This window comes from Centroberyx affinis, unplaced genomic scaffold (assembly GCF_046629955.1).
Source record: "Centroberyx affinis isolate AG114_WGS23_722 - 3 ecotype Tasmania unplaced genomic scaffold, CSIRO-AGI_Caff_v1 ptg003206l_1, whole genome shotgun sequence".
Taxonomy (NCBI): Eukaryota; Metazoa; Chordata; class Actinopteri; order Beryciformes; family Berycidae; genus Centroberyx; species Centroberyx affinis.
The window spans coordinates 17,545-35,561 of record NW_027281245.1 but is presented as its reverse complement, the minus strand read 5'-3'; the positions used below and the strand labels follow the sequence as shown (position 1 = coordinate 35,561).

Genomic DNA, 18,017 nt, shown 5'->3' with positions numbered 1-18,017 from the left:
GAGAGAGAGAGAGAGACAGAGAAAGAGGTTATTTTTTCTATTCTTAAAAGACATTTCAGTTTTAGTTATTCCATCCACTAATGTGTTTCCTAATGATTTTCCATCTTAAAAATGTATTTTTCTGCTGCTTTACCATTTACATTTTGTACTTGGTACACACTCTAATATTAGATTACTCTTTTTTTTTTTTTTGATGCAGCCAGTGTGCCGTGTTAGAGAGTACTACAAACACTTCAAAACCTCTGTTGGAGCAGGGCACAATGATGACCTCGGTGACCCCAGGACATTCGCGGGAAATATCGAGATGGGTTTTACACATATTTCCATCCATAGGGGTACTTTGCGGTTGAATTGTGTCCCCTAGTCACTGAAATACTTGACTATTTGCATATATATTTTTTATTTCTATGCATACAATTTCATTATTTCTTTTTGTTATTCTGATATCCGTAGTTATTTCTAAAATAATGTAATATTTACACTTCTAAGTCAAATACTACCCTATTTCATATGTAGTGGTTTTGTCCTTAGTGGCGCGAAACTGGACAGCCCCGCCCACAACACCACGCTGACCTACGTCAAGTTAGTCATATTTATCCAGGAAAATACCGGAAGCAACCTGTTGTTACCGTCAAAATAAAAAACGTCACGATCGCTCGAAACAGCGTTGAATGAATGAACGTCTGTCAAAAGGCATTTTATTTTGAAAGTTATGACCGGACGTGTAATTCTTTGTTCTGGTTGCTTGACTCGGGAAACACGCTGCATACACTGCAGAGTATCCTAAGGTGGACTGCAAATCCTTCTCGTCATTCGTAGTATCGCACTTTTAGAAAATATATTATTTTTGGATATTACTATATCTAGGCTCCTGCACACCTTTGAAAAACTAGCTGGATAACTAGCCACTTTAGTGACTTCTCTGACTGAAAAATGGCTGCTTGAATAACCTGCCTGTGTAACTTGAGACCAGACAGTTGCTGTTTTACTGAGGAAAAGAGAAAATTCAGGTTTAAAGGATTAACCCAGTTCTTCGAACGGTGACGAGTGGCAACTATGAGCTGGTAAGTTCAATCGTTATGTTTCAAAATTATGCTATCCATGCCCCGATACAATTTCTTGAATGGACACAAAAACGCAAAACTCCATTAGTTTATTGTTGACTGGATTATGGGCAATGGTGCATATCTGTTAGAACATGACGACTTGTTGAGAGTCGCTCTTCAATTCGGCATACATAAAAATACACCGAGCAGCACCATCTCATTAAAATGTAGAATTATAGAAACGGTTCGCATGTTACGTTAACGTTACTCCCACTTTTTTCGTCCACCAAGAGTGGAACAGTGCATGTGAACTGATACTAAAGTTTGAAGTTTCATTGAAATAAAATGCTACTTGTGAATCATATGTATGCCGAATTTACCAGAACACCCTAAATATTCGTCAAAGGTCTGACGTCATGTTCTACAAGGTGTGTGCCTTTGCCGATAAGCAAGGCAACATTAACCTTAACGATTTTTGAATGAAAATAGGCGTGGCTTTCTCCCGGAACCTATCTGGTTCACATCCACGGTTTAGCTACCAAGACTTGACTAACGGTGCTGTTAAGTAGCTTAAATCTGCTAGCAGAGTGTTTCCATCTGGACTAGAACTCTTGTTTTTGTCCTTCATTAAAGTGTAAAGGAAGAAACTCGAAGTACTTCGCCTCATTGCCCCAAACCGGACGAATCTGAGGAGCCTCTGGGTACAGCCATGGAGACTGCAGCAGCAAATGGTCAGTAACAACAGAAACAGTGACACTTCAATGTGCGGTTTTGTTATGAAAGTAAAGTATAATATTGCTAAAGATGTACAGTTTTGCATGAAATCCCTTTGCCTTGTTGTATCTGTGTGTGTCACTGCCTGGACAGTGGAGGGTGCAATCAGTTTCCCCAGCAACATACTATTGGTAGCATGTGTGGAAGTTATAAGTGTTTATTAGAGCTGCAACGATTAATCGATTAATCGATTAGTTGTCAACTATTAAATTAATCGGCAACTATTTTGATAATCGATTAATCGGTTTGAGTAATTTTTTAAGAAAAATAAGTCAAAATTCTCTGATTCCAGCTTCTTAAATGTGAATATTTTCTGGTTTCTTTACTCCTCTATGACAGTAAACTGAATATCTTTGGGTTGTGGACAAAACAAGACATTTGAGGACGTCATCTTGGGCTTTGGGAAACACTGATCCACATTTTCCACCATTTTCTGACATTTTATAGACCAAAAAACTAACCGAGTAATCAAGAAAATAATCGACAGATTAATCGACAATGAAAATAATCGTTAGTTGCAGCCCTAGTGTTTATATAGATGCAACAAACGGAATCAAGCAAAATCAGGAATAGTTAAATGTCACTGTCATTTCATTTGAAGTTAGGATGGTGAGAGAATGATGCAGGAACATCTCATCAGAGAGGTTTTACTCCCCCTACTGTTGCTGACTATTCCTCCTCGCTGTTGTGTCTCCGCAGAAGCGGGTGTGAAATCTGAGACTGTGATGTCTGACGTCCTCATCACTAAAGCAATGGAGGAAGAGGAAAAGCAGTTGATGGAGCAAGGGGAGAAGAAAGAAAAGGAGATGATCGAAAAGGTTTGTCTTTTTTTTTTTTTAACTCCCCAGGTTGCATTTTTTTTTCTGGATCACATCAAACACCGTCTTACAGTGATGTGTAATATTTGCAACCTTCACCTCAAGGCGCGGGAGTCATGGGAGAGGGATTCTCACGAGATGCGCTTCAAGAGACTGCAGCATTTGCTTGAGAAGAGCAACATCTACTCTAAATTCCTGCTGACTAAGATGGAGCAACAGCAGCAAGAGGTAGGCCGGCTCACTGATGCTTCCCAGGAGAGACCTACCAGACGCCCGGGTGTTTAGAACAGCAAATGTGAACGCTTTCATGAACTGGATATAGGTTGAATCACTGTTGAGTTATATCAGTTGGTCATTAGAGTAGCAAAAAAGACATTTATTTATATGAAAATGTTGCATGTTATTACTCTAATGTGAGACTTGACATTGCAGCATCACATTATGTTTCCCTATGAACAATTTCAGGAGAAACTCAGGAAGGAGAGAGTTGACAAGAAGTCAAAGAAGGTAACAGAGTTTTCCAGTGTATATTTTTATACTTTTAAATATTTCTTTTTTTACATTTAAATGCTCTCACTACATAACCTCACTCACTCAACTATTATTTCCTTGTTGGACACAGAACACAAACAGTACAGCAACTGAGAAAGGTGAGCAGGTCTTCCCTTTATATTACATATTATATTAAAAATGGCCTGAAAGTTAATGCTAAAATGTAAAATCATTTACAACTAACATATTAGATTGAAGCTTGAACCTATTTGTAAGATTATACCCATCCCTAACCGATAATCTTATAAACCCTGAGAATATCTTGACTCTCTCCTCTCTCTCTTCCTGTTTGAAGTTGACAAAAAGAAGCGGAGGAGGGATGAGGACTACAAGATTGCTGATGTCATGTCTAAAGAAGTAAGGTCTTCTCTGATTTTTTTTTTTGTCCATTTTGTGGATTTGTAGTGTGTTGATTTGCTCACACGGCTGCCGTTTTGTAATTTGTCCTCCAGGAAATCATGTCGAAGGCCAAGAAAGTGAAAGTGGAGGAAGAGGTAATGGTTCATTTTTTTTCCCTTTTTTTTTTTTTCTGTCAAGTTATTCTCTGGGTAGTAAGATGGAATTGAACTGATCCCGATGGGGGAATTGGGATGCTGGGACACTGTAAGATATGTTTTCAATGGAATACAAACAAGAATATAGCAAATGGGACGTATTACATAACACAATTTCCACACTAGAACATGTAGTAGAAGTGTATATTTGAAAGTATGAGGAAAAGAGCTACAGCTTTATGAGGATGTACAAAATAACCTTCGAGCACACAAAGGGAAAAAATCTGAAAGAATATGAAATGTACGCGGCACGAGATAAACTAGGGCTGGGCGATATGGTTGAAATCAATATCATGATAATCATAAGGATTTTTCTCGATATCAATATATATCACGATACGGTTCATGCATGCAAAATCACGTTAAATAATCAAATGAATGTTCATCTCATTGAACCGAATGGTAATGTTAGGTGTGATGTCAAACAAAACAGAAATATTCAAATAATATTCCTACCATACCTCATTTTAGGAGAGTTTTTGAGTGAAATTTGCTTGTCATCATCAATTCAGACAGCAGAAATGTGTCACGATATTAAAATATCTTCATATCATCACGATACGATTCCACTGAAAGACGCTAAACGATAATATCGAATTATCGCCCAGCCCTAAGACAAACACGTGTATTCATTCAGTATGTAAAACAGGTGTATCGGCATATGAAGGAGATGGCATGTGCGTAAAAACGTGCGCTATGTTTTGTGACTTTCTGACTGTCTTTCCGAACCTCTTTCCCCCCCTGGCCCAGGACGCCGGGCCGGCCCAGAGGAAGCTGGAGGCCGAGGACATCGAGAAGCTGAGCGACTCCAACCAGGACATCAAGAGCCGCCTGTCGGAGACGGTGCGCGCCAACGCCAAGCACCTCCTGGACCCCGAGCGCCAGGTGAACGGCCAGCCGGTGCCCGCCCAGCAGCCCCGCCTCTTCACCGGCGGCATCATGAGGTGGTACCAGATCGAGGGCATCGAGTGGCTGCGGGTGAGTGGGGCGTTCGGTGGTTTGTCCTCCCCCCCCCCCCCCCCCACCGGAATTGGATTCTCGCCCCGGTGTGGGGATTCAAACCGACCTCCTTTTTTTTTTTTTTTTTTTTTTTTTTAAACGCCTCAGATGCTGTGGGAGAACGGCATCAACGGGATCCTGGCGGACGAGATGGGCCTGGGCAAGACCATCCAGTGCATCGCCCACACCGCCATGATGATCGACAAGAAGGTGATGGGCCCCTTCCTGGTGGTGGCCCCGCTCTCCACGCTGCCCAACTGGATCAGCGAGTTCAAGCGCTTCACGCCGGAGGTATGCGGGGGGGGGGGAGGCGAAATCCGAATGTAGTAGAGTTGGGAATTTCCTTAACGTTAGAGATTCCGTTTTTTTTTTTTTTTTACCACTGCACCTCATCGCGTTGGTCCTAGGTGTCGGTGCTGCTGTACCACGGGCCCCAGCCGGAGCGGGCCAAGCTGCTGAAGCAGATCCGGAGGCCTCAGGGGCCGCTCGGCATGAGTCCCGTCGTCGTCACCTCCTTCGAGATCGCCATGATCGACAGGAAGGTCCTGCAGGTAGGGACTCGTTCACGATCTTGTCCCAAATAAATGAAAACGAAAACTTGCATATTCGGCAAGGACACGTTTTCTATACCGGTTTGCACATTTGTGATTTCAACAAATCTTCTGCAACTGCAACGAAAAACAGCTGCAGGAACGGTTCCAGCTTTAGTCCCGCCCACAAAGGCGCCAATTGGCTCGACTGTTTCTCCGAGCGAGATGCAAAGAAACGTGTATATCTATTATATAGTGAGAGTCAAAAGAAAATGTGCGAAATAATATTTCGAATATATGATATTTTATCGATTACAAGCTTCATATATTGTTAGTCGCAAAATTAATTCTGTCCTCGTTGAGCAGTGTCTACGAAATAAAGCTATTATTGTATCATTACTTCAACTGTAAATCTTCATATCTTACCTCTGATTTTTCACGAAATCAGCATGATCTTCTCAAATGCAAACCAGGGAACCAGAGAGCTGAGATCACATTCAAACTAAAATAGATGAATTCGGTCTATGTCATTACCGCAAACGTTCCTGCGTGAGCACCATGTAAGAGGCGTGTCCTCGTGTCTCCGCCTGTCCAGCGGTTCCAGTGGAAGTACCTGATCGTGGACGAAGGCCACAGGATCAAAAACCTGAACTGCCGGCTGGTGCGGGAGCTGAAGATGCTGCCCACCGACAACAAGCTGCTGCTGACCGGCACGCCGCTGCAGAACAACCTGGCCGAGCTCTGGTCCCTCCTCAACTTCCTGCTGCCAGAGGTCTTCGATGACCTCAAGAGGTGCGGGGGCCGCGTATTCGTTTGGTTGTTCACATGCGTGTTCACTGTAAATAGAGGTGCATCTAGTAACAGTTTTTCAGTACAACTCAATTTACTGTCATTCATGCAGTTACAGGAACAAGTGCATCAGTTGTGTTTATTTATTCATTTGATCCAATTATGCACTGACAATCCTCAATCAAATAAAGAATGATAAATGCTAACCATAAAATAGAAAATGGGCTACATAACAAGCTAAAAAGGTATAGCTTCTTTTTCTTTTATTGTGGTCAAACGCAGGGTTAAATTTAGATTAGACGAAGGAAATCAAGCAAAACCATTTTGAGGAGAAAGTAAAAATCCGTTGTGGCCAGATAAACACAAGTGTCAGTTTAAACACCAACAGCAGAAGGCTTAAAATAGAAAACTATAAATAAGTCTCAGCTTGAACTTCAGTTGCATCCTTACTGTTTTTTTTTTCTAAATGTATTATATCATAGGGCTGGGCGATATGGTTGAAATCAATATCATACTAATCGTAAGGATTTTTCTCTTTCAATATATATCACGATATGGTTCATGTATGCAAAATCACATTAAATAATCAGATCAATGTTCATCTCATTGAACCACATGGTAATGTTAGGTATGATGTCAAACAAAACAGAAATATTCAAATAATATTCCTACCATACCTCATTTTATGAGAGTTTTTAAGTAAAATTTACTTGTCATCATCAATTCAGACAGCAGAAATGTGTGTCACGATATCAAAATATCTTCATATCATCACGATATGATTCCACTGAAAGACGCTAAACGATAATATTGAGTTATCGCCCAGGCCTATTATATCTACAGTTTAAAAGGTTATTATGATTGGATGGGCATGAAAATCTCAGAATGTGCAAAGGAGTTAACAGCTAGGTTGGGCCTAATAAAACAGAATAACATTAACCCTGCATAGTCGAGCCTCTTCTAAACAATAGCTCGGCCTGTGAACTTCACAGATAGAAGCATTTTAGCATATTCACGCCAGGAGACGTTAAGTAAGCAAGTATCTATCGGCACAGCTTCATTTGCAGGTCAGAGTAGAATTGCTTATTAGCTAGATCAGCATGTCCGAAAGTGAATCTTTGAGACAAAGAACCGTATAGGGCCATGGAACGTTTTTGTAAAGGTGTTTGCCCATGCTTTCACAATCTAAATTAAATAATTTAAAGTGTTGATTTTTAGAAATAGGCTGAAAGTACACAACCGCTGTTATACCTAAATGTATAGGCTTTACATAACGGGATCTGACAATTGAAAACGTCCACACGGTTCTTCATTCTTCATCTCAATTGCGCATTGCTCATTTTTTGAGATTGATTGAAATATGTAGCTGGGCGTAGATATGTTTTTTTTTTTAACCAGTAATGATGGTAAAGCAACGGGGAACGCAATCCGTGACGCTTCTCTCGTCGACGTGTCTCTCTCCGCAGCTTTGAGTCGTGGTTCGACATCGACACCATCCGCGCCGAGGCTGAGAACGTGGTGGCCACCGAGCGCGAGCAGAACATCCTGAGCATGCTGCACCAGGTCAGTCCTGCAAATGATAGAACACTTGCTTTACGTGCATGGAGGTGTTTTCTTACCGTGAAGTACGTTTCATCGTAAGGCTTTCTCTAGAGTTTAGGTCTTGGGTTGGGTTTTACTGATTTGACTTGATTTTTTAAGACTGCTATGTCGTTAATGAAGTTTGGGCATGAAATTAGTCAAATTTAAAGATCTTTAAAGAATATGACCATGTTTTTATATAGAAGGCTCTCTAAAAGTGCACAAATATTTCTGGGATGCAAACATAAAGACTATTAGACTGCAAATGATTTCAGTGATATTTTTGGGGATCAGATTTTCCTTGGACTGGCCACCTAACCAATTTGGAAAACCTTTTTTTTTTTATGCATTTTCTAGTAAAAGTTTCCTCTCGTTGCAGATTCTGACTCCGTTCCTGCTGAGACGGCTGAAGTCGGACGTGACGCTGGAGGTTCCTCCTAAGAAGGAGATCATCGTCTACGCTCCCCTGACGGCCAAGCAGGAGGCCTTTTACACCGCCGTGGTCAACAAGACCATCAACAAGATGCTGGGCCAGGAGAAGGTAGCGCCATATACAGCAGTTTTCACCCAGGGGTCGGACTGTGGATTGGTCTCTGTTCGTTTGCAACGAAGTGCAAGTTGGAATGACGTGCTGTTTGGTGCCAAAAACCTCTATAAATTTGCCCTGATCAATCACCAATGTCTGCCATATTGGATTGTTACCATTTTGAGAAATTGTTTTCCCCACTCAGTCTTTTTCATTTATTTCCTTATTGTACAAATGATGCACTCACATACATACAGTAACGGAAATGTAAGTAAGGTACCGAATTGCTGTTAAAGGATAATGCTGGTGTTTTTTAATGCATTGCTGTCAACAAATCCTATGAAAATAACAAAATCAACAATGCGTTTGCTCTATTCCCGTTACTTTCCGACACGTACTGTTTTTAGCAGTCAACCCGGAAGTCACTGGCTCCAATTGTAAGCTAAAAACCTTTAAAAACAGCTCACAAAGACATAGTTTACATTTTAAAAATCGCTAACTGTTACCATGAAAAGTCAGGCTGTTGTAGTTATTACCAAATCAAATTCAAATGGGGACAAATTCTTCATTACGCCGGGGACTATTTTCAGTGCTACGGAACTACTTTCCTGAGATGGAAAACGTGTTTACGGTCGACTTATTAAGTTGTTTGAGGAAAAAGTCGGCCGGCCCGGTGCATCATGATGATGAAATATGCTGCAGAGCAGCAGCATTGGCTCTGTGACGGGTTTTTAATTGTTTTTTTAATACAATGGAGTTCTATGGCTGCTGGGACATTATTAGGCTGCATTGGGCATCGGCTACATGGACGAGACTCATTGCTGATTTTGTTATTTTCATAGGATTTGTTGACGGTAAGAAATGCATTAAAAAACACCAGCCTTATCCTTTAATGGAAATGGAGCTGTGATAACCGGTGATAACAGTAAGAAAAGCTCTCTCTATTAATAATTGACATCTTATGACCTGATATTAGAACATACATTCACTTCATTTCACTTTCCAATAGTGTCTACATGTGCAGACGTGCTCTAAAGCCAGTAGACTACTTGGCTTTCTTCATTTTAGTAATTTATTCATTATAAAAAGAAAGGGTGCCAACAATACTTCTAAAGGCAAAGTTGCTAAATGTTTCTGTTCTCTTGGTTCATGTAGACGGAGGCTCCAGTGGTGCTGACCGCCAGCGGCAGGCCGAAGCGCCGCAGTCGTAAGCTAGTGAACTACAGTGAAACTGACGGAGAAAATCCCCACGACCTGGAGAAATACCTGGAGAGGCTCCAGAAGGAGCAAGAGCAGAGGTCAGCAGCTCCTCCCAGTGTCCACTGCCTACACACTTACACACCCACTGTCATTTCATATGATGCCATGTAAACATATATTGTGGTATTAGTCATAGTGTAAAATGTTTCGCTCGAGAGAGATGTGGCCCGGAGGTTTGATTCTCTGCCAGAACCCAAGACCGGCCCGGTAGGAATTTCTCCTCCTTTCCTCGGGCCGGTCTCGTGGTCAGATATAACGTCTTTTTTTTCTTTTTTTTTAATAACTGGGGTGGGGAGTAAGCTATTTGGTGTGGTAATCAGAATGTTATATGTAGGCCCCGGAGATCAATCAAAGGTTACGATTTGAAATGTAAGTGTCGGGTTTTCGTAGGCTGTTCATTAAGACCCCGCATGTAATTCTGAACAGATTTTTCTCACTCAAACAACACAGAGTTAGTTTACTTACAAACAGCCAACTTACTAAGAAAATTTCAGTTTTAAACCGGGCTCGGGCCCGTAAATGCAGCCAATGGGACGGGCCCGTGCCGGGCTCAGACAGAACGCGCACGGGCTCGGGTCGGGTCGGGCTTGTTTTTTTGGGCCCGATCTAAGGTCTGATGTGGCCTAGTTGAAAGTTGCAGTGCCCAGTCACTATCAGTAGACATCATATTGAATACCAACCAGAACAGAACCTTAAACTCTAATTCAATGAATTAGCAGCCAAATAAGTTCTTGAAATAGGAAAAAAAGCTGATAGTAACTATAGTGGCTTGTAGAACTGGAGTTAAACCGATATTGGTTTTTTAAGGCCAATACCAGTAATTTTGGACTGACATTGCCGATGTTATTGGCTCACGGATACATCAGTCAAACCTTATTCTGTGCACGCCGTCTTCCCTCCCCAGGTCTACTCCAGTGGTAGACGTCCAGAGCCCGCTGGACGCCCAGATCAACCTGAAACTGCAGAACATCCTCATGCTGCTGAAGAGATGCTGCAACCACCCCTACCTTGTCGAGTACCCGCTGGACCCCGCCACACAGGAATTCAAGGTCATTGCCTGTTTAAAATCCAAATTTAAACCGCATAATCCTCGAGGATTAGGTAAACCAGTGCGTTCACACGTGTTGTTGTTCAACTGTTGAGTATTTCCAGCGGTTCTTGCGCTCGGCTGTTGCTGGTAGCAGAAATGGCATGCGTTCTGTCAGTAGTGCATACAGCTCGCTTAAACCTGTTTCTCTCTCATTAGGTATGTGCAGTGAATCCACAAGGCTGGGAGGCCTGCATAAGCTACAATGTATAATGAAGCAATGACAAATGAATTGAACTTTTAGACAGCCTCCAGTTCGATTCCTTTTGTGATAAAATGTTTATGTATTCTGGTACTAATGCTGTAATAGCATCAGTTTGGCTGCCAATGGAGCATTGTCTCGGGAAGGTAGTTTGATTTGGCCAATTAATGATGTGAAAAAGTGAAGTGAAAATCGTGCAGAGGTATTTGAAAGTTGCACTGTCACTTTCGTATGTCGTCTTTTTTTCCCCCGTTCCTTTGACATGCCACCTTTTCGATATACCGCATGTCAAACTATATCTTTCCCTCTCTGCAGATCGATGAGCAGTTGGTGCAGAGCTCAGGGAAGTTTCTCATACTGGACCGACTGCTGCCCGCGCTGAAGAAAAGGGGACACAAGGTAAAAGGGCCACCAGTGGCCAAATTGACTTGTGTGAAATTGTCTTCATCAGCCAAATGTGGGTCTAGAAGTTTAATGAGTTTTTGACATCCAAAACATTCAATGCAGTAAAGGGATTTTACCAATTGGCAGCACAATGACACATTTTTCAGCTGATTTTAATATCTGAGGATATAACCATAATCCTACATTCCACACCTTGTCAAGATGGCGCTGCTGTGTAGCGGCATCTCAAGTGTGTGTTGTCCTGCTGATTGTGTCTTACTTTGTACATTCTAGTTCAATACTTGGCCATGCCTTATGACCGATGCGTGTGTGTGTGGTTGTTGTCCAGGTGCTGATCTTCAGTCAGATGACGTCCATCTTGGACATCTTGATGGATTACTGCTATCTGCGTGGGTTCCAGTACAGCCGGCTGGATGGCAGCATGTCCTACGCTGACAGAGATGAAAATGTAAGTTTTATGCAGCAGGTCGTCAGTTAGCAGGTGGTCAACTAGCAATCTGATTGGTTAAATAGGGGGTTGCAGGTTAAACGCTTATAGAATATCTAAGCCCATTAGAAGCACAGACATCATTTCTTAGAATATAATCATCAAATAAACATCAGAAAATGACACTCAATTTGATATCATTTAATTAATTTTAGTTGTCCCACAAAATATTCAACCCCTTAAATTATTTTGCATCATTATAATAATCACCATGCACTCACAATGTGCTTATAATGCACACGCGATGCCTTTTATAATGCCTTATGAGCGCCCCTTAAAGTAAAGTGTTTCCAACTTGCAACCGTCATTGTAACCAGGAAGCACAGATGTCACGCTTTATGAAAAATGGAATTGGAATTACAACTCGTAGTTAAGAAAGCAGGTCATAAGATGTCAATTATTAACTGGAAAACAGAGAGCTTTTCTTACTGTTATCACCGGTTATCACTGCTCCATTTCCATTTGATGAAAATACTTGACAAAGCTTTTTTGTTTTTTTTACAATGACTATAATGAGTAGAAATTCTGTACCATGATGTTAGAAATACATTTATTACATTGTATTATTGACAAAAATATGACAAAACAATAAATACTGGGGAGAATCATAACTATACTTGGCAGAGTGGCTCAGTCCCCTGCGTCTGAAACATTTTTTGACGATTTTTTTAAACTGCTGTTAAATAACTGTTGCTGTAGCCGTATTGTTGGTTGACTAAAATCATATGCCATCGAGTAGTCACATGCAATGAGTAATTTACTAAATCGAATCACTGTTACATGACCAAAAATCTGACTACAGTTAACGGATATTTTCATCAAACAACTGATTAAACTTAAAGATGGCGTGGAAATGAACACGGCAATTGTCGTCACTCGTCATTACATCGTCCATGTTTTCTCCTTCCCCAGATGACCAAGTTTTCCAAAGATCCCGAAGTTTTCCTGTTCCTGCTGAGCACCAGAGCGGGAGGGCTCGGGATCAACTTGACAGCTGCCGACACCGTCATCATCTTCGACAGCGACTGGGTGGGTGCAGCCTCACAGTACTGAACTCTGTCTCCTTCACCGAACTGAAAATGAATGGAAAATCATGTAGGGCCGCTGGAATGTCATCAACACTACAGCTAGGGTTAAGGTTCGGTATGCAGTTGTGTTTGGGTTAGAAGTTCAGGAATGAATGTATTTAATGTACAGTATGTGTCCTTTAGAATTGGGCCGATATAATATTTTTGGATCGAAGCTGCCGAAAAACTATATTTTCTGCCGATAACCAATATACTTAAATTTGGCCATTTTCATGCCAAAAAATTCCAAAGAATTACAATATTCAGTGTTTGTGAATATGGAAAAGCCTCTGAAACAGCATTTAGACCATCATGGGACACTAAAACTCTCACTTTTACTTAACAAAAATAACAATACAACATAAAAAAACACACAGAAATGACACAAGAAAAAAAAACATGTAGAGACATCAGAAAAGAGAAGAAAAGCATAACAAAAAAACATAACAAATGTAAAACAAAGTATATTAACTAGAGAGAATGGAGATCACAGCCCAGTTATGAAGAAAAAAGGTAGAGAAAGTCTAACTGACATAAATCAGACTGAATTCTTTTAGGTGGGTTAGCAGCTCCAGACTCTTAAAGCTAAAAATAAATACTCAACCTCCATTATATGGTTGGTGGACGACATTGACTGGCTGATACCTGATTTTTAAAGGCCAATCGGTTTGTTGGAAGACCAATGTATTGGGCTAACCTCAAAGGAAAAGTTAAAACCCTAACACACTTTAACACTGTTAAAAATGGCCATTGGTGATGTACCTTGCATTTCTGGGTGCAGTTTCTTGTTTGGTGATGTATTTTTCTTATTCCTGTGGATAGCTGGCAAAACATATGTCATGTCAAGATATTCCCAGCACAGCTGCAGTGGAGTTTGATCACAGAAAATTGTTTCTAAAACATCAGCGGTAAACGTCAGGTTTTGGTGTCAGTCCCTCAGAATCAAAGAGCGAGGGCTTCTTTCTAGAGCCGCCATTTTGCACCAAGAGACGTCCAACAATCATACAGGGAGAAATCCATCGTAGAAGAGGAGAGAGACCAATTCCTCCATCAGCTGTAGCCTCACCCACATGGACTACTTTATAGTAGTGTCAGGAAGTGCTCACACCAGTGACAGTTTCCATAAAATGTCCACTTATCGTCCTCTCCCCGCTCAGAACCCCCAGGCAGACCTGCAGGCTCAGGACCGGTGTCACCGAATCGGACAAACCAAACCGGTGGTGGTGTACCGCCTGGTCACGGCCAACACCATCGACCAGAAGATCCTGGAGAGGGCCTCGGCCAAGAGGAAGCTGGAGCAGATGGTCATCCACAAGAGTGAGCGTCTTACTAACCTGGACATTTTGAATTCTCGGGCGTTTTCAAACCTAAAGTCTGTTTGTTTGTACACCAATGTAGATCCACAATATAAGAATTTCCCACGGGAAGATTTATAGCAGACTAAATCTCAAAAGGTCTCCATACCATACTTTTTCACTTTGACTCTTCTAGTTCTACTTAACATGTTCTAGTGTTGTATTGTCAGTTGTGTTATGTTTAAATACTCTTTAGTCTTATTTATATTCTATTTCTTTGCTGTATCCTCTTCCGATCCGCTGCTGCAATGATCCAATTTCCCAACAGGGATTATTCTCTGTAACCCAAACAAGTTTCATCTTACCTTACACCTTATGTGCCATGGCAAGCAATATTTTGCATAGTAGGACTTTCATAACCGAATGTGAATAGACCAACATTTATCTTTGTACAGAGGACAGTCTGAATTTTTCCTGTTTTTTTCCCCCCTGTAGGGTGTTGATAATCTGTTTTTCTTTTTTATATCTTTTGTTCCTCAGACAAGTTCAAAGGAGGGAGAGCAGAACTCTACCAGGCTAAAAGCTGCATTGATCTGAACGAGCTGATGGAGCTGCTCAAAGCCAGAGGCGCTGAGAAGTAAGCAGTCATCCTCTACTTGGATCTAGAATATTTATATTAAAGAGATTAAAACGTATTCCCCGCTGAGAATTTGTCCTACCCTTTCCATCCACGCTCCACACAGATTTAGATGTGTAATAAAAAATCTTCACATACATGGAGGAGAGAGTTATTCCAGTAACTGTTTTTTGTTTTTTTTCTCAGAGAGGTGAAAGGCTCGAAGGGGAAAGTGATCAGCGACAAGGACCTGGAGACCTTACTGGATCGCAGCGACTTGCTGGGTGAGCGACCCACTCCGCAACTCTGAATTTAAACTTAAATTGGATGCAGAATGAGTCACTTTTGGGCAATACAGGACCCACGATCAAGATTACAGAATTCAGATTTGCAGTCTTTAAATATACCGCATGCTACAGTATGCCTTTAGGCCAAAAAGACACAAGGGAACTAGATGGAATAGTGTTGGACAGTTTCCATGTAACTTTTATTCACTTATCTGCACAAGTATACAATGCATAAGAACTTAAAAGATAAAGTTCAGAGTCTCATTGATGGCAGAAATAATTCAAAACAAAACTTCTGATTTCTCTGTAAACTGTTTTCACGAGAGCAGCCGGTCCAGCAGCTGTTAGGAGACTTTGTTTTGAAGGTTTTATTCATTTAACACTATGTACATTAAATACTATTTTTAATCTATATTTAAGATGTATAGGCTGTATTTTCCCCATCAAACTTGCCAGTTACATCACAGTTTCTTGGTCTTTATGTCTTAAATCCACCCTGAATCCTCCCTTCCAGTGGGATCAAGATTATCCTGATTTTTGGCAATCTGAATGATCATAGTCTCAATTTTTGGATTTTATTTTTTATTTTAAATAGAAATCCTATCAGAAAAGTTTTGAAAAACCCAGAAGACCATACATACGGGTTAAAGGATCTCTGTGATTTCCCTCAAATTACTGATGTTAGCCCGGTCACACAAGCATTGTTTTCACTATTACCTCTGATTGCCTGTGACACTAGACTTTATATTTAGCTTCATACCTACTTGCCAAATGCTGCCATAAATTGCAATATTTCAATCTAGAAAGACTTTTATTTTATCGCTACTTTGTATGGGCCAGGATTTTAGTCAAGATTGGTGTTTTTCAGTATAGCATGAACAAACCTATTGTTTATCAGTTTGACTATCGAGCTGAAAAAAGTGGTTCACTCTTTTTCAGACAAGGAAAAAATGACCCGCAGGCAAGAGAAGGTGGGCGTCTTCAGAGTGATCGAAGCCAAAGAGTCGTCCGAGATCAGCTTGACCTGAGGAGACTCGATGCATCCAGACCAGAACTTGACAACATTCCCTCAGAAACAAAAAGCTAGAGCTGGATCCAGTTTGGGCCGCAACGCTGCTGTCGCTTGTAGTAGAGGCTGAAACCTCGAGGACTTACTGTAATCCTGAACCTGCTGTTTGTAGACCTTGAAAACAACTTTTTTTGTCCCTTTATTTTACATTCTTAACTGCCTTGACTGTCTTTGATTTTTCTTTATCGTTGTACTGTTTGGGAGTCGAACCACTATACTTACTAGGGTTTGACCGATTATGAGGTTTTGAAGATATTTTTGGGTTAAGATAGCTGGTATTTTGTGTTGATACTCAGTGAGTTTTTTTTTTTTTTTAATTTGTCCAATTTCATGCTAAAATACTCAAAGAAAACTTCCAAGGATTCAGTGTTTCCCCCCATATATTTTTTCCTAGCAGAGTGGAAAGCCACTGAAACAGCATTTAGACCATCGTGGGACACTAAAACATTCCATTGAAGCCCATGATGGTGCTAGTAATTATCAAAAATATTCACACATACTTGTGTGGGATCTGATCAAAATATCTCATTAGAATCAGTTCAGGTTAAGAGCTCCCCATAGACAGCCAGTGTAGTATTGATCAATTCTACAATATGTAGTCAAACGGCATCATATCAGAGGTAGACGATACTCTGGCTGATATCCAGTTTTTAATAAAAAGCCGTTATCGACCCCATGTATTGGAAAACCTATATATCGGTCAAACCCTTCTTGTTATCAATGGATGATTTCAGTTTCAAACCGGGATGGTTTTGACTTTGAACAAATTATTTTAAGAATCCCTGTCACTCAGATTGCCCTCTGAATGTTGTAATGCACAGCGCCTACAAGGGTCCGCTATCACAAAAACCAGTAGTGACTTGATCTAGTCAAGGTAGTCCTCTTGATGTCCAGTTAGCCATTCAAGATCAAACATGTTCATTGGAACTGTATATTGTATCAAAGCACTTTCATGCACAGAACGCAGTCTTGGAACAAACATGTTAACCTTTCATGTTTCTTTTTTCTATAAATAAACTCTATAATCTGACGACTGTATAACCTGTGGTTTGTTAACTTGCTAAGATGCGTTCATTGGTCTCGTGTGAAGCGGAGAAGTAGAAGTATGAACTTAGTTAAACTGGAAAAATCAAGTACTTATGTACGGTACATGAGTACTAGAAATCCTTTCTTCCCTCCTGTTGAACTCCTGCTAGTTTAGCTCCTGGCAAAGTTAATAAAAGCAAGATAGTTACTTTTAGTGCTTAGCTAGTGCAATTTGAATTGCATTGGTTACTTTTGTTACTTTATTCCCCAGATCACATTCACGTTCAGTTTAAATTAGTAGTTTTTGGCATAATGCTGGAGAGCAAAGATCAAGCAGGAAGACCCAGAAATCTGGAATTTGTAGGCCATATTTAAAATTCACATCAGTGGAGCAATCGGGACCAAAGTTCCCTCTAAGCTGATAGTTTGGTGACCTACAGCTCATAAATTATCACACTGGGGGCGTCCTGGTATGGTCACACACAAAGTGACAAATCTAAACTTAAGAGTGAAATCTCAACTGAAGGATTTTGGCAGGTTCTAACCGACCAAAGGACACGTTTGCGTAAAAAGACAAAGCGCTGTATTGTCTTCGCACTCCACAGTGTGAACAGGCTTGCTGGCTGAACTAGTCAAATTCTACTGTGTGACTGTTTGTCTAAAATATCACGTGACTGTGTTGCTTTGTGGTGAAGTGTCTCCATTTCCCTTTCCAGTTCATTGCCTTTGCTTCCATCTCCATGCTAGCATCTCATGGTCAACTCTTGTTAGAAGATCTCTGCACCTTTAGGACCAATCAAACACCTTCATACTTCTAAATCCTCATACTCCCTCAACCGCCTTTGCCGCTCTTTCACCGCAGCTATTGTTGTTCTGAGTTTTTTGTCACTGCTATGTTTGGTTTACCTTTTTTAACTTTTAAGTTACCCCCCCCCCCCCCATACCAGGAACTTCCACACCTTCCTTTCTCTCCAAAAGCCTTTGATGTCAGATGGCTGAGTGCTGCTTTAACACTGAATCGGGGTGTGGTCATACAGCTGAGTCGCC

General features: G+C 40.9%; 1 protein-coding gene across 1 annotated transcript; it reads left to right on the top strand.

Moving 5' to 3' along the window:
* The first annotated feature begins 783 nt into the window (after positions 1-783).
* On the top strand, positions 784-16,959 carry hells (helicase, lymphoid specific). Its single transcript, XM_071538090.1, has 23 exons — positions 784-1,064; positions 1,680-1,777; positions 2,520-2,638; positions 2,744-2,866; positions 3,104-3,145; positions 3,261-3,288; positions 3,486-3,547; positions 3,643-3,684; positions 4,495-4,722; positions 4,852-5,034; positions 5,151-5,294; positions 5,869-6,065; positions 7,529-7,625; positions 8,023-8,184; positions 9,325-9,467; positions 10,334-10,478; positions 11,034-11,117; positions 11,452-11,571; positions 12,523-12,639; positions 13,835-13,994; positions 14,513-14,609; positions 14,796-14,872; positions 15,815-16,959. Exons 1-23 carry the CDS (start codon positions 1,057-1,059, stop codon positions 15,901-15,903), a joined length of 2,565 nt encoding a protein of 854 aa, XP_071394191.1. The 5' UTR covers positions 784-1,056; the 3' UTR covers positions 15,904-16,959.
* Positions 16,960-18,017: the final 1,058 nt, after the last annotated feature.